This window comes from Pseudochaenichthys georgianus, chromosome 8, assembly GCF_902827115.2.
Source record: "Pseudochaenichthys georgianus chromosome 8, fPseGeo1.2, whole genome shotgun sequence".
NCBI classification, from domain to species: domain Eukaryota; kingdom Metazoa; phylum Chordata; class Actinopteri; order Perciformes; family Channichthyidae; genus Pseudochaenichthys; species Pseudochaenichthys georgianus.
Genome location: NC_047510.2, coordinates 7,648,297 through 7,674,222, shown reverse-complemented (window position 1 = coordinate 7,674,222; position 25,926 = coordinate 7,648,297). Strand labels below are relative to the sequence as shown.

The following is a 25,926-nucleotide window of genomic DNA, read 5'->3' as shown; positions in this document are numbered from 1 at the left end:
ACGTGTGCTTCGCGGATGCGCTCGGCTCCTCTCGACTGCTGCTCGGTCAGCTTCCGGATGAGGAGGCATTCGTTCGACCAACTTACAGTAGTTAACATTACAAACATTTTTAACAGGGGCCATAATAGTGTAAATAATGTTTGTTTTGGCAGTTATAACTGAATGTAATGTTTTCTACTTTTTTAAAGTGTTTTGACCAACAACTTAAGTATTTCTTATAGCTATGCAGGGCATGCAAGCGAGCAAACACAAACAAGAACAAACAAACAAGTGAAATGAAGAATAAAATTGAAATTGTACAATATAATATTGTGGTGGTTCATCTTATAATTCAGTCTAGAGAATGCACCAGACAGCATCTAAGACCTGCAGAAATTAAAAAATGTCTAGGGGACGGAGGCCCCCCCAAACCCTTCGTGCCATTTCGTCCGCGTGCATTTTTCAGGGCAATCTCTATTGGGCTCAGGGCCATCTGTAAATTAGCTTAGATGGCCCTGTGCTTAAAAATGCGATTAATTTCGATTAATTAATTACAAAGCCTCTAATTAATTAGATTAATTTTTTTAATCGAGTCCCGGCTCCAATATATATATATATATTATTATTATATATATATATTAGGGCCGGGACGCGTTAAAAAAATTAACGCATTTTAATCGCACTTTAATTGCACTTATTTTTGCACAGCGGAACGTTTCTCACTGGATGAGTTTCAGGCGTACCGATTATACTGGAGCACCAACTAACGTTCATGACTTCAGCATGGGACTTCAAACAACAACAAACCACGGTGAACAATAGTCAAATATGAACGAACAAGCTGATGAGACCGCTTTGGTCGGCCCCGTGGATGGGACATTTTGTTTTAAAAAACGGACGGATGGAAGCGTCGATAAGAGCACAGTTGTGTGCAAATTATGCAAAAAAGAATTTGCACATCAAGCCTAAAGTATCACCTAAATGCAAAGCATGTAGCAGCTAGCGTGGACGTTAGCCCGACTCCGAGTGCAAGGAACTAGGGGTCGACCGATTATCGGGGCCGATATTTCGCATTTGACCGATTATCGGTATCGGCCTTTTTTTTATAAAATTGCCGATAACACTTTGGCTCTGATGCGGCCGTTTCTCTGGCTGCAGTCACCACTCTGTACACGAGCAATGTCCCACCCACAGCGCTATCTGATAGGCTATTACTGAAGTGTCAATCAACACTGAAGATTTTCCAGGCGGGAGCCAGCCAGAGAGGCGGGACCTTCTCAGATTACAGGCAGGTGCGAAGAACGCAGACTGACAGAGGTATGCAGCAGCGCTGAGCGGCAGAGCCATACATGTGTTTCGAAGGTAAATCAGTTGAAAGCCGAAGTTCAATAAACATCCCTATCCCCTATGCTGAAGTTGCAAAAACAGCACGATCTATTGATCCAATTCTATCAGCTTCCCAGTTACACAGGGATGCGGGAAGTCAGTCAGAGTTGGGGGTGCGTGCAGCATCTCGCAGCGGAGTAACTGTGGTGCGGAGGGGGGCTGCGAGTGGAGCCTCGCAGTTTTTCAGGTTGATATGTGAAGCTCATTAGCTAGCCAACATGTATTTAGCAAATGTTTAGCAAAATATTAGAAGTGAGGCTACTCGACTAACGTTAGGTCTACTGTAATAGCCTCACTTTTAATAGTTTGCAAAACATTAGCTAGCACTAGTGTTTTGCAGTTGCTAGCAATTTATTGGGATTTCATGCTAGATAGACAGTCATTGGTTTGATATAATAAATTAAGCATTATTGTTAGTTAAGCATGTCAGCCTGCAGCCCCACTTCTTGTCTCTCTCTAACTCATTGCAGATGACTGCACTAAAGAAAAGTGCACAGAGAGGAAACCAGTTGTAAGATGTTTAAAGGTTCATTAAACATAATATATGCTTAAATGCATTTCAAAGAAGTTGAGTTGTGTTGGAGTTTGTGTTATTCTATATTTTGACACCAAGATTTTCTGATTTTACTGCAAATGTATATCGGTTCCAAATATCGGTTATCGGTCTCCTTGATTACTAATAATCGGTATCGGTATCTGCCTTGAAAAAGCCATATCGGTCGATCCCTACAAGGAACCACACCCTGACCCAACCCACACTCAACCAGATGACTGGTTTCAGTGGAGTACTTCGTGACCACAGAGTGTGAACGTTGTGATCAGCTGTTTTAGCGCAGTTCTCCAGTGAAGGGAGGGGAGTCTCCCTCCCCAGCCGGTTGGCGTAGTTTTGGCACAATTCCGTTGTCCAGGCCGACGTTAACAGCAGCCCTGTCTGTGCACACGGAGACCGACTCTGTCGTCCGGTGATCGAACCGCTGTAGTGGACATTTTTATTATTATCATCCTTATTATTATCCTTATTATATCTTTCATATGTTTAAACCAAATGCTTCTTATTTCCTCTTGTTGTGCTTTTACCATTATTATTCTATTATATTCTCTTATGAGTTTCCCAGTCTCTGCAAGGCCACAGCTGTTTCAGCAGACTGGGAGACTCATACACAGTCACACAAAGTTCCGTTATGCTATCTGCAAGGCCAGACGGTGTCTCATAACAATCTCCCCGTGTGAACAGGGGAGTTATAATATTCCCACTCTTTCCTTATATAATCTCTGCTTTTTCATTGTCCTGCGCACTCTCGGGCAGACTTTCCATACTCTGTCCGACCGGTGACAATATATTATTATGTCGTGTATTTGAAGCTTCAAATATATAACCAAAAGACAGCTTTGCTTGATTCACCATTTATTTGTTTTGATCATTTGACTTGTACTCTCCAGCTGTGTTTGGGCCCTAGATTTCCATAACAAATGGCGTTGTCGGCAGGATCTCTGTATGTTTGATCGGGGAAACCTCTGGACGCTGGTGGCTGCTAGCTCCGGGATCTTGGATCCTCCTCTACCCCGACATAAAACGTACGGGACGAGGGGACCAGCGCGAGGGGTGGAACCGATTGACTTCACGAGATCCAACGAACTCAAAGGGCTTTCAATACTCGGTGAGATGTGCAAAGTCTAAATTGTTTAAAGTTAAACGTAATTAAAACTCCATGACATCAGGAGAGGGACTGCTCGAAAACAGAGATATTTAGCATATCTAGCATCGACTGATGAAAAATAGTGTTTTGGTGACACTTTAAGGAGTGTTTTGGTGACACGGAGTGTTTTGGTGACACTTTAAAAGACTTTGCTATGGGGGCAAAGCAGGGGGGGGGGTATGTACAGCCTCCTGAGGGTCCGATAGTTGATGTCATGCGAGCAAAATATGTTGAAGAAAGTCTGTCTAAATTAAATATATGGACGGAAATGTTCGGATTTCCTAAGGGAGGTTCTTTGAGTAAATTAAAAATCAAAAACCTAAGAGATAAATTACAAGAGTATGGAGATGGGATGAAAAAGAAGAGTACAATTAAAGTAAAAGACTTGGAAAAACTGGACACTCATAGAAAGTGTTTATAATACTGGGGAGTAAAAAAAAGGCAGTTGGCCTTGGGGATTAAATAAAATATTAAGGTTGAAAATGAATGTGAAGAAAAGAAATACATTATTTCCAAAAGACATGTAAACCCCAGACATCTCTGTGTCCTTCCATTGCAGGCATGAATGACCTCTCCTCGACTGGGTATCCCTTCCCTCCTCCGGCGTACAACCCTGGCAATCTGGTTGGAACACCTCAACCACCTCCACTACAAGCCCCAGCCATGCAGTCAGCGTCAACTCCAAGCTCGACAACAGCGGGATAAACAAACCCGATGCCCTAGGAGACCAAGCAGGTGTTTGGGAAACAAACCTCAGTAATGCCTTTCTCAACGGACTCACAGACACAGCGCAAGCTAAACAAAATGCTGGCCGCTCACAATACCGAGAGAGAGGCAGAGGAGGTTTTCAGAGGCAGAGGACAAGAAGCAAGACGTTCATTTGAAGAAAGATGTTTCCAAGTGTGGAAGTGTTGAACATTGGATTATGGGACTGCTCACAGAACACTGGAGTGGAGGCAGAGGGGGACAGCAGGGAAGGGGCCCAATCGAGCGAGATGGAAATTCAGCAAGCAACATCTAACCAGGGAAGTGACACACACACGCATCATACATGCTATTGAGAAATTAGAAGAATTAGAGGACATGTCTGTGGTTAAAAAGGGTACATATTTGAAATATGACAGTGAATGTTTGCATTAAGAAATGTCCCACACATTTTTGGTTGATTCTGGGGCTACACATTCTGTGGTAAAAAAGGGCAGAGTTGCCTGAATGCAAATTTAGTGATAGATTTATTCATGTGCTGGGTAAACTGTAAAGGAGAAGTTTCTGTACCACTTCAGGGTGGAGATAACGGTGTTGACAGTAATCCATTTCCCACATCAGTAAAAAACAGTTATTTTATCATCTGTCTGCCCAATACATTTACTGGGCAGAGATCTGGTTCTCCGGTTCGGCTTGGACCTCATTTTTCCACAAATGAGGGTCTTAAAGTCCGACAGCCATCTCCTACGATGGTTCAAAAAGTGTCATTTGATGATAAAGAACTGGTGAATGTGTATCAATGGGCTGCTGACATATCCTGATTTTCAGGAGTTGTTGCGTTTGACTGATCAACGTGGTTTTCCACCTGCTGTGTGGAAACTTCTCATTTTGCATTGTACTGCTAATGTGGTTGAAAGATCCGTGTAAATGCTATGATGAGAGTTTTACTGTTAGAATGTGTGAATGATGAGCTCATGTTTAAAAATGTATTGGAATTCGCTGGGTAGCACTATCTCTGTTAGACTCACACACACACAAGACACAACCAGCTGTGTCAAATCCCAGGGGCGGTCCACACATTTCACTAGCCAGGGGGCCCCACTGATAGATGGAGGGATTTGGGTCCAATCGTTAAAGATTGGGAGTCAGTCACTGATTAGGCACCTACACACACAGAATATGTCATGTACTCTATGTCACGTGACGTGTATCAAAGGAAAATGTGCACGAACGTAGCCGTTCTGCGCACATTGCTGTTGGTTGAGGATAAGGTAATTCTCATATCTCTGAGCTTCCTGCCGCGCTTTCAGATGTGCCATACTCACTCTGGGCAGCTCACAGATATGACGTAGGGTTAATGTCCACGTTCACGTACCGTACTCATTGAAACGTTAAGCTGTTGATGGCCAGTGTTTACCTCTCTGCTTAAACAAGGGGTCATTATTCCGTGTAACGATTCCAGTGTTTCCTGTCAAAAAGATCAGAGACAAACCTCCTGACGAGTGGAGATTTGTCCAGGATTTACGATGTAAATGCAGCTGTGCATGCACGCTCGTCCGGAATTCTTATCTGATTATTTCCCAAGTTCCAGCCTCTGCAACATATTTACTGCCATAGATGTCTCAAATGTTTGTTTTTCCAGTGTTCCGGTACACAAAGACAGTCAATTTTTGTTCACATTTGAATATAATGGTAAACCTTACACATTCACACGTTTGTGTTAAGACTAAATGTTAAAAAAGTCACTAAGCGACAGATGATGTCATTCTTGCGTATGTGTTCATAACACACGGCTGTCGTTATGCTTGCTGTGATGTTACCTTAGTCCGTTCTCTGCTTGTAATTATGCCGTTACAAGCTTCAAAGTTGTATTTATCATCTGAATTTGCCGAAACAAGTTTAATATTCTGAAAGCCAATACTTTGAAGATGTATAAGTGAGGTGTCTTGAGTAGTCAAAATTACCTACAAATCATTGTACACACGTGTACATATTATTCTATTTTTATGCAGCTCCGTGTGATTTTGTAGCTACAATTCAGACTAATATACTACCAGAAGTGGAATAAGTACTCAGATATTGTACTTGAGTAAAAGTAGAAGTACCACAGTGTTACAGTAACAGTCCTGCATTCAAAATGTTCCTCAAGTAAAAGTAGAAATGTATTATCAGAATATAGTGAAAGTAAAGACAGTAAAAGTAGTCGTTGTGCAGATTGGTCCATTTCAGAATAATATATATGATATGTTTTATAATGATTGATCATGAAAGTGTTCTCAAAGCTGGTGAAGGTGCAGCTAGTTTGAATGAATTTGTATTCTGCAGGGTAGCTTGTGGATTCACTCCAGGTGGAACTAAAGTCTGATTTAACACTTGATTATATTTCACATCATTCATCCACATCTGTGAAGTAACTAAAGGTATTACATACATGTAGTGAAGGAAAAGTACACCATGTACCTATGACTTATGTTCACTTCCAACCTAAAAGTACCTAAAAAATAGTAATCAATAATGTATTGAAAAGTTATTTGCTGATTGGTTTTTATATCGGCTCAGCCAGGTTATATGGGAGGCCCAGTCTACGTACACTCTAAAAACAAATGCCTTGGCTAAACAAAGAAAATCAAGGCAATAGGTTGCATCGATGGTTATTGAGTTAAGACAACTTCTATTGAAATGTTGGTAAAGCAACAAAGTTATTTGGGTTAGGGGAGAAGGCTTTTCCTCTACAATCAGAGGTGTTTTCAATTACCACTTACTTAATAATTGGTAGCATAAACACAAGTTTTTAAGTTGATTACTCCAAAGTTCCAACTTGTTTTACCGTATTATTTAAATATAATCTTAAATTGTATGTACTTAATTACCACATGTTGAACATGAACACATGTTTTTAAGTTGACAACTATTTATAAATTAAGTTGCTCCAAATAATATTGTATTCAATAGGGTTTTTCTCTTAGCTTTTTCATGTTTTTGCCTTTAAAGAAAGAAATTCATTGATTCCACAACAAAAATATTAGGCATTTCATTTTTTATTTTTGAACTGCAGGTGTTTATTTCAACACATGATGTTTCAAAAGGAGAGACTTCATTTAGTTTGAACATTGCCTGAAGACTGTTGACGTACTTTCCATGGTGTGCACACCTAGACCGGACTTAAAAGACAGACAGGTTTTTATTGTTTGGACTTAAAAGACGTTCCTCTGACCAACGCTGACCTCATTTTGTATGTTGATGGGTCTGCCTCTCCAAGGGGGCACTAATCGGGTGGGTTTTTTCCTGTTGTTTCAGATTCTGCTGTACTCCGTTCTGGACCGCTTCCATGTCACCTCTCAGCACAGGCAGCAGAGCTCATCGCACTAACTGAAGCCTGCACGTTTGCAGAAGGCAAAACCGTGACTATTTACACTGACTCACGATATGCTTTCGGGGTAGTACACGATTTTGGGGCTATTTGGAAGTGTAGACAATTCCTGAAATCTGATGGCAAACCAGTACTTAACCATGTACTGGTTGCAGGCTTACTAGACGCCATTCTGCTCCCATCTGAGGTTGCAGTCTGTAAATGTGCCGCACACGATTCCTCTCGCACCTCACGCACACTCATTTGTTAAAATCCCTGTCTCCTCCTTCACTGACAAAATGTCATCACTGACTTCCATGCAGCAGCTAGCTACGCCAGTTGAGAAGGCTCAATGGAAGGCTGCTGGGGCTGTTTTTGGGTTGGCCCAAAGACATTTTTTCCCTCATTTTGCTAAGTTGACACATGGGTGGGATCATGTGTCAAAAGGGGGGATGTTAGAGTCTATACATCAGGAGTGGTTCACAAGGGGGTTCACAGTAACAGCTCAAAAGCACTGTGAAGCATGCCTAATCTGCATTATGCAAATTCTGGTAGACCAGTTCTACAAACTAGCAAAATGCTGTGCAGACACAGGTCTGTCATGGACACAAGCTCTGCCCATTGTGCTGATGTACATGAGGATGCGGAAAAGAACACGGAGTCAACTCAGCCCATTTGAAATCCTTTTTGGGGCTCCTCCACAGATTGGACTCAAGGCTCCAGGATGTCCTCTTCCCTCCACAACTTTGTGTGAGGATGCTATGTTGTCATATTGTGTTAACCTATCATCCACTTTAGCGACTGCCACTGGTCCGCTTCACCGCCTTCAACCGGGCGACCGGGCTGGTCAAGGATTTCCGGAGAAAGAGCTGGAAATCCAATCGTTGGCAAGGTCCCTACCAGGTGCTTCTCGTCACCCAGACAGCGGTCAAGGTCGCCGAGAGAGCTACATGGGTCCACGCCAGCCACTGCAAGGTCGTGGTCACAGGAAAGGAGAAACGATAGAAACAGATGACAACAAGTGACATGTCCAAGTCACCAACAGATGACAACAAGTGACATGTCCAAGTCACCAACAGATGACAACAAGTGACGTGTCCAAGTCACCAACAGAGATGACAGCAAGTGACGTGTCCTAGTCACCACCAGCACCACACTTGCACTACATACACCAAAACACACTACACACAAGGTGTCACGAGCGAGTGCCAGCTGAGCGGTTCCATATGCTCTCTGGTTCCTCGTTTGTGTTATCGGTGTGCGAAGTCTGACGGTCCGTATTCTGAAATCGACCGAGAGAATACACTCACACACACCCCATGGAACATTTCCCCCTCGTGATGAGTGCTCGCCTGGAGAGACGACAAACGCAACCGTGAGCAATGTGAATGCTACTGGAGAGCCTGGACACTCATAGAATGGTTCCTCTGCATACTTGCCATGATAGTTGTGTTAGGACTAGTCCTATATTTTATGTATCCATTTCAGCACACAGCATGTCAGCCAAAATCGAGGTATCTAAGAGGTACATGGGGAAAGCAGGGCGAACCACATTTATTTTATTTTGTTGTCTGTATGTATGTATCCGGCGCCGACCCGTGTGGCACATTTTACATAGACATCGCGCCCAAAACTCAGACCCGGAAAAACGTAAGCAACCTTTGACGCCACTATTGACATCCATAGGTACATCTACATTTAATCTATACATAGGCGATAACGACCATAGCAACATTGATGTGGGTCAGACCAGTAATGGGATCACCGGTAACGTCTGGTGGCACACTCTGAGATCATTCTTGCAGGCCGCAGGACAACATGGGTCATGTTATGCATGCACTCTTTTCCCCCAGGACTCATCAATGTCCGTGCCAGTTCGTCCGCGCTCTCTGACCCAGGTTGAACACCTCTGCGCGTTTATGGCTCTGACGAGGCCCATCAAGGGTGAAGACAGCGTAACCGAGTGGCGTTATGCTAGGCAGCTTCCCCCACCATGCAGCAATCGGTCTGACTCCCCTTTGCGTGCATCCACGCTTGACACCACATACGCAAAGTACCAACCCGTCAGCCATGTGCACCCCAGTCATTTGAGAGGGATGAAACACAACCTCTGCATCCAGAGAGTTTACCACAAAACGTCTCTTACACCACCTTATTTTGTCCTAGGCACTACTACTGGTTGTACTCGTATCCTACGAAACACATGCGGTGACGGTGCTTACAAAATCTCGTATTGTCACATATCTGGTGCCCCTGAGAGAATCCTTTCTAACGTAGCATTCCCTGATGTTAAACATATTTCCCTCCAACTGGCGTGGCCCAGTGATGCTGGGTTTAGCGCGCCAGAAGATTACGTTTGGTTGTGCGGCAACAAGCTCTATCAAGTTCTGGCTCCCCTTTAGATAGGGACATGCACTCTAGTGGATTTGAATCCAGCAGTCACTGTACTCACGTCCTTAATGCACACGACACATCATTACCCAGAGTTCCAACACCCCGACCACCACAAGGTAAAAAGAGATCTGACGTCCGCTGGAGCTAAATTCATGGGTGGCCTGTTCCCATGGTGGGGTACAGTAAACAATGCCCATAAAATAGATACCTTACACGCCCGGCTAGAGAATCTCAATTACGAAACGACACAAGGCTTCCAGGCATTGACCCCATTCATAATAGCCTCTAGGAACATGCTCATGCAGCACCAATTCGCTCTTGACCTTTTGTTCGCCTCAAAGGGTGGCCTGTGTCATGTGATCGGTGACTCCTGTTGCACTTACATTCCCGACGCCACCAAGAACATCACTGACACCGTGCTGCATCTTAACAACCTGTTAGCTGACATGAAAGCTGATGACATATCCAACGCAGGGGGCTGGGACTGGTGGGCCTGGCTTACATCAGGCGGGTGGAAAGCATGGCTGGCTAGTATAGTTACACCCCTGGCGATCATTTTTGGCCTATTAATCAGTTGTACCCGTTTGATTATCCCAATACTGAAGAAGTGCGTTTCCAGCATGGTGTCCTCAGCTTTCGTTCAGTATACTACTATTCCATTACAAGACAATCCTTTGCACCACAGTGAGATAGATCAGCTAGAATCAGAAGAGTCTGATTCCGATTTATCAATATAATCATGGGTGTATCTCCTCTTTTATGCTTACATTATATTGGAGTCTGTCCTCCACAAAAACAGCCAGTTTTCTATGATATATTTGTGATGCGTTTACTTAAACCAGCGATGGAGTGTATTCATTGATGTGTTATATCAGTCTATCCTATCATTTGTTTTTTCTATTGATCAAGTATGATCAAAAGGGGAGAATGTAGTGGACATTTTTATTATTATCATCCTTATTATTTCCTTATTATGTCTTTCATATGTTTAAACCAAATGCTTCTTATTTCCTCTTGTTGTGCTTTTACCATTATTATTCTATTATATTCTCTTATGAGTTTCCCAGTCTCTGCAAGGCCACAGCTGTTTCAGCAGACTGGGAGACTCATACACAGTCACACAAAGTTCCGTTATGCTATCTGCAAGGCCAGACGGTGTCTCATAACAATCTCCCCGTGTGAACAGGGGAGTTATAATATTCCCACTCTTTCCTTATATAATCTCTGCTTTTTCATTGTCCTGCGCACTCTCGGGCAGACTTTCCATACTCTGTCCGACCGGTGACAATATATTATTATGTCGTGTATTTGAAGCTTCAAATAAATAACCAAAAGACAGCTTTGCTTGATTCACCATTTATTTGTTTTGATCATTTGACTTGTACTCTCCAGCTGTGTTTGGGCCCTAGATTTCCATAACACCGCCTTCTGGAAAAGCTTCACAAGTACGTCGGTACGCAAATGCGCTTTGTGACACAAGTGACGGTACGCATTTCAGATTACCACATAACCTGCGTACCAGTTATGTGCACCCCTGTACTACAGCAAAAGTATTCTCCGTCGGGACTTCCTGCAACAACACCACGCCGTTATCAAAGATGTTCTTTTGAGAAGACCATCACTACGTGACAAAAGTTTTCAAAACCGTGGCTACTGAAATCAATCTTACTAACTGCTGTCTGTGCAATTTACTCCGTGCGAGTTGGCAGACTTTATTTTGCTTAGTTTAACATCATTTTTCATGGTGGGGCTAAGCCATTTCTTGGTATGGGTGTAGCCTACCCCAGCCATACCCTGGCACTGCCACTGATGGCACGTATGGGGCGGCCATTCTGCACATGCGTTAAATGCGTTAAATATTTTAACGCAATTAATTCAAAAAATGAATTACCGCCGTTAACGCGATAATTTTGACAGCACTAATATATATATATATGGAATGCTTCTCATTTTGCGCCGTCCCGTTCAAATGAAATCGCCGCCAATCACATTTCCAAGCTCGCGCCAGAGCCGGGGGAGGGGTTACAAGGCTCGCGTCTTGTGCTGCATTCACTTGCACTCGGATATTAGGGATTTTCTCTCATAAATGTCCGATGAGCCACAACTTTTTTTCAAAACAAAGCTGCCAACTGGGGTGGCAGCTGGGGTGGCAAGGCTATTTTTTAAGGTGGCAATTGCCACCCCGGTAGATCGGCACCTGCCTGTAAGCACATTAACGAGAGCAAAAGACTCACTTGAAATGTCGCTGTGTCACATTAGTTCCATTTATTTGCCTGCAGCGTGTAAATAGTGTTTATCTTCATGTTTTTTCAGGCAAACTAACATATACAAACATTTCATTATTTGAAATATTTGGTTATTGGCACATCCCTAAAGTAAATAGAGAATGATCCACTCAGCCAACATTAGGGGTGCAACAACTAATCGACTTAATCGATTAAAATCGATTACCAAATTAGTTGCCAACTAATTCAGTCGTCGATTCGTTGGTGACGTCATCACGTGTGTTTTACGCCCCGTTAAGCTCTAACTTTATTGGTCTTTGTATCGGTACTGGAGACATTTAAAAAATATATGTCATGTATTATTGCTACAAAGACATTATATCGCAGTCTTAGTGTCGCCAACTCGTTTCTAATATGCAAAAAGACAAAGAAATGCGTCTATGATGTATTTTCGATCTTTCTCTCCCCCGCCTGCTTGAGAGGGGGCGGGGCAGTTTACACACGGGCAGCTGCAACATGCAGCAACACACACACACGTGGGAGATGGCGGAGAGAACGCGCTCCGAGGTGGTTAAACTTTACCCGACCTCGATGTGGAGAATGCTCGTTACCAAAAGTGGAATAAGAGTTTAGCATGTAAGGGCGGTAACACGAGCTATTTGTCTAAACATTTAGCAAAAGTGCTCCACATCCAGACGGAGGAATGCACCGGGTTCCACTGTCTTTCTAGTAGCTCTGTAGCCCCATCCACAGTAACGTGTCCACGTCAGGTGTTCTGTATGCTAGCAGCACCACACGGAGCTAACTACATTATACAAACATAATGATTAGAGGTAACAGAGTTATTTGCGGACTTTTGGTGACAGAGCCTTCAGTGTGGCATCTCCCACCCTCTGGAACTCTCTCCCCCCCGAAATCCACAGCGCCCCAACCCTGGACATTTTCAAAAAAGCCCTCAAAACGCACCTTTTTACCAAGGCTTTCCCCACTGTATAGTTAGTTTAATAGGTTTATTTGTCCGCTACTTCCCCCCCCACCCCCTTAACCTGTCTGCCTTTTTTCCCCTACTCCCCCCCCCCTACCCGACTTGTAAAGCGACCTTGGGTTTCCTGAAAGGCGCTATAAAAATATTATATATTATTACTATTATTATTATTATTATTTAGTTTGTTAAAGTTTCAGCTATTCTGTTTACAGTTCTGTCATCAGATTATTTAATACGTTTTGTTAAAACACTGTTGTTTCTTTTGATGTGAAATATTATTTATTTAAATTTGAATAAAAAGCAATGTTAGTTTTGTTCACAATTTAAGTTATTTCAATAATATATGTATTTTGGAATCAAGTATTAATCTTTATTGTCTTCATTGTTAGTTTCCACATGCCTAAAACAACCTCAAGCTAAATCTAAAAGTTGTGGCTAAATAAGAGCGTTTGAGAAATTGTGCAAGGCATACAGTAATAGTCCGAATAGTCGATTAATCGTTTCATTAATCGATAGATTAATCGATTATCAAATTAGTCGTTTGTTGCAGCCCTAGCCAACATTGTATTAAAGACATTTAACACGTACAATATTATTTTGCTCCTGCAGTTTCTGATCTCACCTCCTCCTGCTCTCTCCTCTTCCAGCGCAGCTGAGCGTTAGTTGACGCCATCGCCTCGATCACAAAGGTGGTGGTCATGTAGCTGGTGAGAGGAGAAAGGGTTAACAAGATGCTCAAAATATCTACCTTTTAAACCATCATCGTTTAATTTAAGATACATCTGTAAATTTGATTTGAACACAATCAATATTTCACTGTTTGTGAGACACCTCAAATGTCTAAATACATACTAGATTGACTTTTCATTTAGCCTTTTAACTAACATTATGTCTTTTATTTTGCCATTTAAAATTGTTTGTAAAATCATTAAGTAAAAGCACCTTACTTACTGTTCATGAAATAGTTGAATATATTTAACCTTTTTTTTTTCATATGTTATGTGTCAGATTGTTACCTTCCGACCAAATCATGCAGTAAGTATAACTCTTAAAAAATGCAATCCAAACTTTTTACTTGGAAACACGAACATGATTGGACTTAAATAGGAATTCAGATGAATATAGTATGTAAAATGTTTTAATTTAAAATAAGAATAGAGAACCGCAGTGACGCGCCGTAAAACCCGGAAGTAAGTTAGCATTTTTAGCACTTCCGGTTCCTTCGTCAAAAAGCAATGCATTTTCTCCATAGGGTTTTGGAAAATAGCTCGAAATAAGGTCTGTGGTTGACACAAATTTAAGAGATAAATCACGTTTTGTTCTATGACATTAAATACATCAGCAGTGACCCCACTGGTGATTTTTTAAGAGTTTACGTGTCTGAAAACGATGGTTGTTACCATGTGGCTGAATAGGACTACAGAAATTGTCGAGGCCGTTGTACGTCATTACGCCTAACACGTAAACACTCCAGCTAAGTTTGTTTTCCCCCGTGTTCTGCTTGAAAGCAAGTACCTGCCTATCTTTAGTATCTGTATATCTATATCTGACCATTAGAATATGTATTTTTGAAATTGTCATTTTTAACACCGTAGTTTTACAAATTATAGAATAATTAATTACCGGTGTTTTCCAATTTTACTCGGCAGTTCGATTCGTTAGCTAACGTTAGCTAAAGCTAGCGCTACTAGCTACGCAATGGTTTGTTGCTTTGCTCAGGGTAGCAGCCACAGGTCTTCGCATGAAACGTGCTCGTTCTATCGTTTCCCGGCCAATGTTTTCAAAAGGAGAGTCTGGATTCGTGCCATGAGGTAAGCTGACGTTACATTTGTGTCCATGTCACGGTGAAATGTAAATGATGTACGACTGTATCGCCGTTTAAGAGATGGCGCTGCTGAAAAGACCGCAACATAAGTAAAGATAATGAATACATCCTATTAAAACCTGTGTGGCTTATATGATAAGTCTAATTAGTACAAGCAGCATAACGTTTCACCATGTGACTAAAGATTGTAATCAGGGAAATCAGTTTGACATATTGAACTAATAACAAATCACCTCTGGCTGGCAGAGAACTCTCTGCTCCATAGCTTCTCTCGGACGTAAAATCATATGTACATTTTACATTTATATAATTCAATTTAATATTCCATCCCTCACATAATGATATGTCACTTGTTAGACGCTTTTATCCAAAGCGACTTACATACTCAATACTGTGGACAATCCCCACATGAGCAATTTGGGGTGAAGTGTCTTGCCCAGGGACACAACGACATGCTGACCGCAGTGGGGTTTGAACCTGTGACCACACCTACGCTCTATCCACTGCGCCACATGCCCCACATACTTTTGTATATATAATAACTTATATTTTGTTTTTCTTGTTATGCTGCTGCAACACAAACATTTCCCAAATTGGGATCAATACAGTAATATCTTATCTTAATTAAGAAATATAACGATTATAATTAGTGTAGCAGCTGACACCTATTTTCAATATGGATTAATCTACCTTTATTTCTTTAGTTAAATTTTCATCTATAAAAATGTCAAAATAGTGAAAATGTTCACGAGACAAAGTGCAAGGTTATATCTTTAGATGTTTTGTTTTAGCTTATGTACTGTATGTCTTAATGCTCTTATATGTGACGGTGTGACTTCCATGAAACTAATATTTGATATCTTCCCAACAGACGAGCTGACAGGAAGCCTAACACTCCAACAACCACAACATTGCAAAGGCGAGTAAATGTAAATTAAAAATGATTCACAATTTTTTAATTTCTTCTTCTTTCTTGCAGTGAGGTGAAGCTGACCTTGCACTTGGTGCCAGTAAGGATGCTCCTCACGCAGGCTGAATGTTTCTCCCTCCTTACTGACACAGCAGCCCTTGATTTGCAATGCTTCACTAATTGTCATTTCCCTGGCTCCGTAGGGACACTTTACCTCCAGCACAGCGGAAGACCCTACCAGACCATCTGGAGATGCCCCCAACACTCCTGATTGGGAGAGCCACAAACCTGACTCATGGACCTGCATCTGGGTTGCAGTGGTGAATGCCCTGACGCCCTCACATTCATTCATAGTCCCCCACTGTACAGACAAAACACCATCAAGGGCCTGTTGTTGCCCTAGCACCCTGGCACTAAGGGCAGCAGTCACACGCTTTGACCTCAGGACAGCTCCAAAGTTGCTGGCAGTCAACCTTCCTTTCCTGAACAAATGCCAGTTTGGGTTGGTTCGCTGACCAGTGGTAGCCACCTGAATTGCCCTCTGCTGTTCCTCAGACAATGCCATGCTTGCCACAATTGCCTCAGGTCCCTGATGCCCAACAGATTTGATAATTTCAGGAACAGTAAGTGTTTCCAAGCTGGAGTGTTCCTCTTCTGGCTCGGGGGAGAGAAGCCAAGAACCTGCCCCAGAGTCTGTCCCTCAGCCAGTCACGATTTTCGGAGGTGGGCTCTCTTGTCAGCGGGTTGAATGACTTATTGGTTGGAGGCAGGGCTCGAGCTTAAGGACGTCCTGTCGTCCCGGGGCCGAACAAAAATAGTGTCTGGGAGTAGTGCTGCACGATTAATCGAAAAAGGATCGTGATCTCGATTCAGACACCTATGCGATCTCATTTCTAAATTACGGCGATCCTATGATGTCAAGCTGATTTTTTTTTGGATTTCTTTTTTTTTTTTTTATTATTATTTTGCTTCTGAATAATACCAACTTGCAATGTCAATCATACTTAAACGATGTAAAGCAAATATACTCTATACATTTAACATTAAAGTACCATGCTCGCATCCAAATGGTAGTGTTCTGTCTGTCTCTCCTCCTCTCATGCAGTGTTAACGCTGCAGCCACTCGTGTTGCCCGTTTTTGCGGAAGGAATAAGCAACCAGGTCTATGAAAACAAGCGCAAAAGAACATGAGCACTTTAAACCTATATATGTCGGGTCGGCTATTTGAAAATAACCCATCTACAGTACAAGCTCACAACCATTATTACTTACTACCAAGCAACTTCACAGAAAGATAAGCCCAATGTGGCTTATAATAAGTATACCTGGCAACACTCACTGACTGCAGCACGTGAGGGCAGGAGCCGGTGTTATGCCGTAGGTTGAAGCCTTGCCGTGGGTTGAAGCCCTGTTCGCGGGGACGCGCAAAGGTGACGTCATCGCCTGTTTTGAGCGTTCGCCGTTTTCGAAGCTTTTTTCACCCTTTTCAAAGCTTTTTTCTCTCTTTTGAATGATATATCAGATTAAACAGCAAACGGCTGAATAAATAATGTGCATACAATTGCGAGGAGGCTCGTTTTAAGGACACGTTTTTCAGATCTGTCACAATCTTCGTATTGGAATAAACTTACGTTTTTGAGTGTATAGTCCCACTCTGTTATATTCCTCCTTCCTACAGAACAGACAATGACAGGATAATATGTGATTTGTCAATAGTCCTATTTTTTAAACCTTCTCTGTTGTTTAAGTGTCTGATAACCACGAATAGTAAGCAATGATATAACAGTAATGATATCACATGATCATGTCAGACACTGTTATTTTCAATCAAGCCTAAAAGATAATGTGTTCAAACTGGCTTCACTCACTTGAATTGCTCCTTTGAATATCATTTTTATATATTACTACTCAACACATGTTTGTATTGTAATGCAACTATTTTTTTTAATTGTATTTTAAAGTGACATTGAATGCTTTGAAAGGTGCCCTAAAATAAAGTGTATTATTGATCTTATATCTGTGCCTCTATTACATTACATATAATTTTCTATCACACTATTAATGTTCCTTATTTTAGACTAGGTTAATCCTGGTGTCAATAGGGAAGATCTGCACTGTTCTCACATAACATGTTCAGAGCAGGTATTTCTCCTGCCAGATTTGGAACCCCCCCTATATCTTTGTCCAGGATAGTCACAACTTCACCAAAATCACACTGGTGCTGGCTGTTCCCCTCTAGTTTGTGCTCACCAAAGCATTTCACTCTGCGCCCAGCAAGTCAAAAACTAAAGAGGGGCTTCCAAATCCGGCAGATCAGGTGTTGGTGCTGCCGGATTTGGAAGCCCCTCTTTAGTTTTTCACCTGCAGGGCCCAGAGTAAAATGCTTTTGTGAGCACAAACTAGAGGGGGACAGCAAACACCAGTGTGATCTTGGTGAGTCTGTGACTATCCTGGCCAAAATTACAGGGGGCGCTTCAAAATCCGGCAGCTCTAGCAACTGCACTGCCGGATATGGAAGCCCCTCTTTATTTTTGTACCTGCTCGGCCCAGAGTGAAATGCTTTTGTGAGCATAAACTAGAGGGGAACATGCAACACCGGTGTGATTTTGGTGAAGTTGTGACTGTCTATCTGAAAAGTGTCCTTAAAACGACCCTCCTCGCAATTGTATGCACATTATTTATTCAGCCGTTTGCTGTTTAATCTGATGGGAAATATATCATTCAAAAGAGAGAGAAAAGATTATTAAACTAGACGAACGCTCAATACAGGCGATGACGTCACGTTTGCGCGTCCCCGCGAACAGGGCTTCAATCTACGGCAAGGCTTCAATCTACGGCACAACACCGGCAGTATGTTTACAGAAGCGTTAGCATTAGCACTGATTAGCAAAGAGTGACGAGAGTGACTAGTAGTACAGGAAAAACAGAAATGAGTGACACAGAAATGAGTGACCAGGAGGTCGAGGACAATGACAACAACACCGATGAAAATCCCGGTGGCGACTCTGGCGAGAGGGAAGTTGTGCTTGTGCCGAAAAAAGTAGATGGACTGTGCTAGTAGCTAGGCAGCTAGGCTTTATTTACATTTATTCTGAAGCTGTAACTTTATGTTCTGTTCCGTTTTTATATTCAGTACTGACTGCAGTATTTAAGTTAATCCTTTTGATTCAGTGACATTACTACTCAGTGGAGTCTAGCACTTTGTTTAAGTTTATGTTTTTTTCAGTACAAGAACCTTTAAGTGCAGTAGTTGAACTGGGTGCTAGCCGGCTAGGCTTTTTTTTATTATTATTCTAAAGCTGTGACTGTTTTGTTTTTATATTCAGCACTGTGGTGAGGTATTCTGAGTAACTGAAGTGCATTCCTCCCTGTAACAAACAGGTTGGTGTTGTTGTACAGTAGTTGGGTGTCCTGTCACTGTGGACAGGTGCTACTGCAAAGTTTACATTTTGTTATTATAAAGCTGCAAAAATTCTATTTTTTATGTTCAGCACTCAGGCAGCAGCAATATCTTTATTTTAGTTACTGTATGTTTTGTTACCAGAGAGACTTGAGTTTAAGTCAAGCACTTTGTTTAAAGCCACAGTAGTTGGCTGTCAAATTCATTTTAGTTACTCTATGTTTTTGCTACAAGAAACTGAGACTTGGATTTAAGTCCAGCACTTTGATGTTGATGGTGTCTGTTTAAAGCCACAATAGTTGGCTCCAGGTGCCACATTTTGAATGTAGTAATGTTTGTTCAGTATTCAGCAACTACAGACTAAAGACAAAGTTATGTTTTTGTTACAAGAGAGACAAATGTTGTCTGTTTAAATTCATTGTACTCACGTGACGTCTAAGAGTAAGAGTGCAATACATATTTTCATTGAAACGATGAGAATCGTGATCTCAATTCTTATGGAGGAAAATCGTGATTCACATTTGAGCAAGAATCGTGCAGCACTATCGGGGAGGATAAAAAATAATTTTGGGACGAATTTGGGACAAGAGTTAAAATAAAAAATACCCTGCTAACTCTACTACAAACGGCGATGAAAATGAAACCGACGGCACGTTTTGTGTAGCACAGTTATTAAACCTCCTTGTCAACATAAACACACATGCACAAAACATTTAGAAACCCGCGAAATACATACATGTAGCTACAGCTGTGCCGCTGGCTGTGCCCGCGAATTCCTGGCCCGCAAATCCGCGTGTCTAGCTATGTACTGAGTGTGCGTATTTCACGGGTTGAGTGATGTACAATGGCATCCCGTGGAGGAATTCTGAAATGTTTTACCGTTCCATCACAAAAACGCACGGCAGAACCAGACCCTGGAGCGCCGGCCTCTTTATTTACTTACTCCTCTTCATCCCCTATGGGTAATAAGGCTGAGAAGAGAACCCTCCATCGTATTTAGTCCTTAGCAATATGCTGCGCCTCTCCCCATATAGGGATGGGTACCGAGCCCCGGTATTAAACGGGCACCGGGCCGGAATTATTAAAGACAGCGGTAACGTTAAGCTCCGACGTTATCAGACTTTTTATCGGTACTGGAGACATTTAAAAAATGTATTATTGCTACATACACATATCGCAGTTTTAGTTTCACCAACTCCGTTTCTAATATGCAATAAGACTACAACATGCGTCTATGATGTATTTTCGAGCTTTCCAATCCAGATGAGATCTCTCTGTCCCGTCTGTGTGCGAGGGGGCGGGGCAGTTTGTAAAGGTCTCCTGACTGACAGACTGTCATCCTGGTTAGTGGTTACTCTGGGTTCTGTCTTCAGGACAGTGTTGGATTTTTGTGTCAATTGGATGGGACTTGATTGGATTCAATATTAGAGTAATTTTCTCGTTTGTATGTTTGTTTAAATATATTTGGCCTTTGTTTATGTGATTGAATGATTTACTCAAATAAAAAGGTTGATGAATTATCATCTAATGATTTGTATGATTTTGTATACATTTTATTTATGTTAAAGGTCACTTTGAATGATTTTAACTAATGATAATGTAGAAAAACTAACATTTTAAATTCGGGACGGTCCACATTAATTTCGGGACGGCTTAGATTGTATTTCGGGACGGTTCCGGGAGGATGGGGGAAAAGGTTAGTCGAGAGCCCTGGTTGGAGGAAATAGCTCCTCCACTGAATGCGTACGTTTAGCTGCCTTTGGCTTCTTCCACTGACAGTGTCAGTGCAGCTGAAATTGTGGATGGCAAAGATGGCTAATGCAGCTCACATTTTGTGGAGAGAATTCCCTCTTCTCCTGTAGATACCTGTGGTGGTGGGATTGTTTTATTATTTAATTACATTTGTAATGCCTTCCCAATTATCCCTTTAATTGTTTATAGCCTACTGTATGTTTATTTCATGGATATTTCTGTGTTTTCTGGTGTGTAATATTTGTAATCTTGGGGCCTCTTCTCTTTAACATCTACATGCTACCACTGGCTCAGATAATGAAGAACAACAAAATAAGTTACCATAGCTATGCGGATGACACACATTTACGTAACCATTTTACCAGGAGACTATGCTCCAATTCAAACACTGAGTAAGTGCATTGAACACATCAATGACTGGATGTGTCAGAACTTTCTCCAATTAAACAAAGATAAAACTGAGGTAATGGTTTTTGGAGCCAAGGCAGAACGTATAAAAGTGAGCGCTGAGCTTCAGTCTGCGATGTTCAAAACAACAGATAAAGCCAGAAATCTATGTGTAGTCATGGACTCTGACCTGAGTTTCAACAGTCACATTAAAACCGTTACTAAATCAGCCTACTATCACCTTAAGAACATATCTAGGATTAAAAGACTGATGTCACAGCAGGATTTGGAAAAATGTGTCCATACTTTTATCTTCAGTAGACTGGACTGCTGTAATGGTGTCTTCACAGGTCTCACTAAAAAAATCTATTAGGAAGCTGCAGCTGATTCAGAACGCCGCTGCTCGAGTCCTCACTGACACTAAGAAAGTGGATCACATCACTCCAGTTCTGAAGTCTTTACACTGGCTTCCTGTGTGTCAAAGAATATATTTCAAAATACTGCTGCTGGTTTATAAAGCTTTGAATGGTTTAGGACCAAAATACATTTATGACCTCCTGCTAAATTATGAACCATCCAGATCTCTCAGGTCTTCAGGGACTGGTCAGCTTCCTGTCCCCAGAGTCAGAACTAAACATGGAGAAGCAGCGTTCAGTTATTATGCTCCAAATATCTGGAACAAACTCCCAGAAACCTGCAGGTCCGCTGCAACTCTGACTACTTTTAAATCCAGACTAAAGACTTTTCTTTTTGCCGCTGCTTTTAATTGAACTATTCATATCTTAAACTGCACTGTAACTTTTATCCATGTATTTTTTCTTTTAATGTTTATTTTATTAGCGTTTCTTTTTAATGACTGAGTTTAAATGCCATTTCTTAATGTCTTTCATTTTTGTAAAGCACTTTTAATTGCCTTGTGTTGAAAAGTGCTATATAAATAAACTTGCCTTGCCTAATAAAGATTTCATGTGACACATCAAATGGATTTGTTGATGGGAATCAATGTGAATAAATTAACTCTAGGTTAACGGTACTCTTGCTATCACTACTCACCGACACTATAAACCTTGTCCCTCATGCTAGCCCTGACAACACCGGTAAGCACACCTTCATCTAGGCTGCACTGTTTTACGTGTCCTGACTTGTAGTGGTTCTCTCTTCCATCTACACTCTTCTTGTCATCTTTGTAAAACGATATCAGACTGGTAATTGACACAGCCATGACTTCTAGTTAAATTCAGTGTGGCTAAAATGAAAAGCTTTGTTAAAATATGCAAGCGCGCGAAAGTGAAAGTCAGCATTATTGTCAAAAATTCTACATGTGTTATACATCCAGAAATATCGTTTCCCAGTGTGACATGTATACATAAACCAAAAAGGGCCTAGATAAACTTGGTATACAGTTTAAAATGTTAATATATTTAAAGTGTTCAAAGTGCAGTTTCAGTGCAAGTCAGTTGAAACGATCTTAAGTTGACGTGACGTTGAAGTCGTGCGACCCTGCTGCTGTACTGGTTTGTAGTTCGTTTATAGCATAACGTTAGCATTTCGCGACTAGATTTATGATTCCAAAATTATAAAAGTAGGGTAGACATGTGGAGATTATCCGGCTGAACAAAACGTGATCCCTCTCTTAAATGTGTGTCAACCACAGACCTTATTTCCAGCTATTTTCCAAAATCCTATGGAGAAATTGCATTGCTTTTTCACGAAGGAACCGGAAGAAGTTTACTTCCGGGTGTTAGGACGCGTCACTGCGGTTCTCTATTTCAAGTGAAATTAACACATTGTACAACACAGATAACAGCAAGCAATATGTAAGAAAGTGTATATTACTGTATTATTATTATTGCTGTATATTACTGTGTATATTAGTGTATAGTGGTGTTGTAGTACTAACAAAAATATGAATACTTCTGCATGTTTAAAACAAACATGCGTGTTGTTTACATACTAAGAAAAAAGCAGACATTAGTGAAAGATATGGCCATTAAACCCAACCCCCCCCCCCAAAAAAATAACCAGCACTTAAATGGAACAATATCTGCATATATATATATTTGCATTTGTCTTGTTGTTCTGAGTCTGTAAGTTGCTTTGGATAAAAGCACCAACTTAATGGAATCAGATGTAATGTAAAACGTTTCAGCCTTCAGCTCCATGTGTAAAATGTCTCTGTTGTTGCCCAAAGGACGGGCGAGAGGTGGTGCATGTGGGAAATGAAAAGCAGGTTGATGTGCAGAACAGAACTCACCTCATAAATCCTAAAAAGGAGAGGAGTGATATGCTAACCACCCAACCGGCTGAGGCGAAGACTTTGGGCATCGTCAGAGCTCCGGTCCCTACAATCAGATTGAACATATAGACCAGCCCCACCTGGAGAAGACAGATAAGAGGTGTAAAGACAAGTGGAATATGTTCGCAGACCTTTCATTTCCTATTGCATATTTGAAGAGGCCCCATTATACTTTTTAGGGTTTCCCTTTCCTATTGTGTGTTCTATATGTTTTTGTGCATGTAAATGGTCTGCAAAGGCTAAAATCCCAAAGTTTGAGAGAGACTCTTTCTCCCACACACTTGACAGTATGAGAAAAATAAAAAGACCTTTTTGAAGATTAACGCATTGTAAACGTGTCACAGTAGAGGCAAAACATACAAATCTAAACCTGAACATGAGTATAACCGGGCCCCTTTAATGGCCTTTTGCCTAAATACAAAATGTAAAGCTCTGTTGTATGAGGAGTAGTTGAGTGCCTTGTTAGATAAATAATCAACTATTGCCAAGGAATGCAGGTGGGCAAGATAAGTTTAAGGAAGCAGCACTTCCTCCTATCTGGTAGTTCTTGGCCAGGTCAGCATTGAAAATGAGATTTTATCTCAATGCTTTTTTATCTGGTTAAATAAAGATTAAATAGAATTAAAATCATTATTTTAACTTTTAATGATTTAAAGCTTAAGCTCCCTGGAAAAAAATATTTGACCGGCAGAACTTAATGTTTGTGGTAAGTTATGCTGACGTAAGCAGTAAGGGACTTCGTAAAAACGGAGACCAGACCATAAAGAAGCCTGCTGTGTATAACAAGAAGGATGTGTAAGCAATTTAGCTTCCTCTTTACTGCACTTCCATACGCACCATCCCCACTCACAATGACATTACTCTTTTAATGACACGAAGAATGGTTCTTCAGGAAAATGTCCTTCTCCGTCTTTAGTGTTTGAACATATTGATCAGTCAATTTAAGTGGCTCAATAAAACACGGAGTAAAAGTTGAAGCCTCTGCAAGTAAACCGAGAAGAACACTTTAACTTCTTACATCTTATTTCAAAGTAAAATAAGACTTTTAAAGAACCTCAGTAAGGTGGACTTAGCATTCAATCATGCATCCACTGCAGTGTGTACTGTGCTCTAACTCAACATATACAAATAGTGAAACACTCTCTGAACTTAAATAAATACAGAAGTAAAACAGGAATTAAACTCATTATACATGTATACTACTCACAAATGGGGAGTAGGGTTCCCCACTCTCTGTAATTCCACCTGGCATGGTTGATGACCCTGGTGTTCACCTGAAGGAAAAACAACATCCAGGAAGCTGAAACCAAATACTTCTTCCTCTCTTTCAAGATCAACATTTATACTTACTTAAGGGCATTACCATAGTTAAGGAAAGTACAAGGTCTATTGCGAATAAAATAATGAGGAGAAAAGTTGTTGTTCAGTATCTCGCATGCAAAACGAACTCCACTCGCATATCTTGCCATTTAGTGTTAATATTAACATTTGCAAAACAAAGGCGCATTTACTAAACATGATTCAACACATTTCTTAAACGTTAAGTAATACTTTTCCATTCGGCATACATATGATTCACAAAGCAGATCCTGTTTTTATTAAAAATGTATTTCTTTTACCACATTTCTACAGAGAAACTTCTAATGTGAAGTTCTATGACAGGTATTGTGAATGCAAAATGCAAAAATGTATGCCTACATTTATTTAGGACAGTGTATAATGTATCTATGTTCCGAGATAAAGACCACTTGCAAAAGCTAAAGTTGTACAAATATGTTTCAAGTTACTGTTGAGCTGCTAGCATCCCAGCTAGCAGCAAAGGTTAAAATAACGTTGGCTATCACAGAAAATACACATGTATAAAACATGTGTACGTGTTGTAAAATGCAAATATTAAAAGAAAAAGACTAGCAGAGAAAAACAAAAGTAAACACTTCTCACCTTCCTTCTGCACAGAATATATTGCTAATCTTTCTAGGCTAGCAGGATGCTCCAAGCTCATGTGGATCTCTAGCTGAATGAACGCAGAGCTTACCCACTGAGCTAACATGAGCTGTGGCGTTGTTAAAAGGTCAAAAGGATGTCAGTATGAACCATAGTTTGGAGAAAAACTCTACCCAAATACGCTAGCAAGGCTCTTCAACTCAGCTAACTGAAGCACCAAACTAAACCAGCTGACCTGATTAACAGACGTAAAGCTACCTCCGACACAAACTGGCACTTCCGGTAGACTACTGGCTTTCAAAATAAAAACTTCTCGTGATATTTTCATTTAGTTGGTGTTCAGCTTCTCAAAGAGGTTTTAATTGTTTGTTGTGTGAATTTTGAAAAATACATTATCACCTCGGCTCGTACAATGTGCTTTTGAAATTTGAGATTTTGGACACGTCAATAAAGACCCTTTAAAACATGTTGATAATGGTCAAACAATATTTAATAATGTTAATATTTACTGATGTGTGTTTTAGACGTTGTTTATCAAAATGATTGTTGTTATTATGTTTGAATTATTATTATTATTACCATTATTAAACATATCAGTAAGACTGGATGGTAGGCCTTTCAATTATCTGACTAAGAAAGACCTGGCTGATACTTTGGATATTGGATTTGAAAATAATTAACTGATTGTTAGA

At 41.0% G+C, this 25,926-nt stretch overlaps 1 protein-coding gene across 1 annotated transcript in view; it reads right to left on the bottom strand.

Annotated features, from left to right (window-relative positions):
• Positions 1 to 25,470, bottom strand: part of tmem104 (transmembrane protein 104) — a 110,275-nt gene extending 84,805 nt beyond the window's left edge. Inside the window, 4 exon segments of the mRNA XM_034089322.1 lie at positions 13,343 to 13,424; positions 23,249 to 23,370; positions 24,498 to 24,564; positions 25,232 to 25,470. Coding sequence (XP_033945213.1) covers positions 13,343 to 13,424; positions 23,249 to 23,370; positions 24,498 to 24,542 — 249 coding nt within the window. The 5' untranslated portion in view covers positions 24,543 to 24,564; positions 25,232 to 25,470.
• Positions 25,471 to 25,926: the final 456 nt, after the last annotated feature.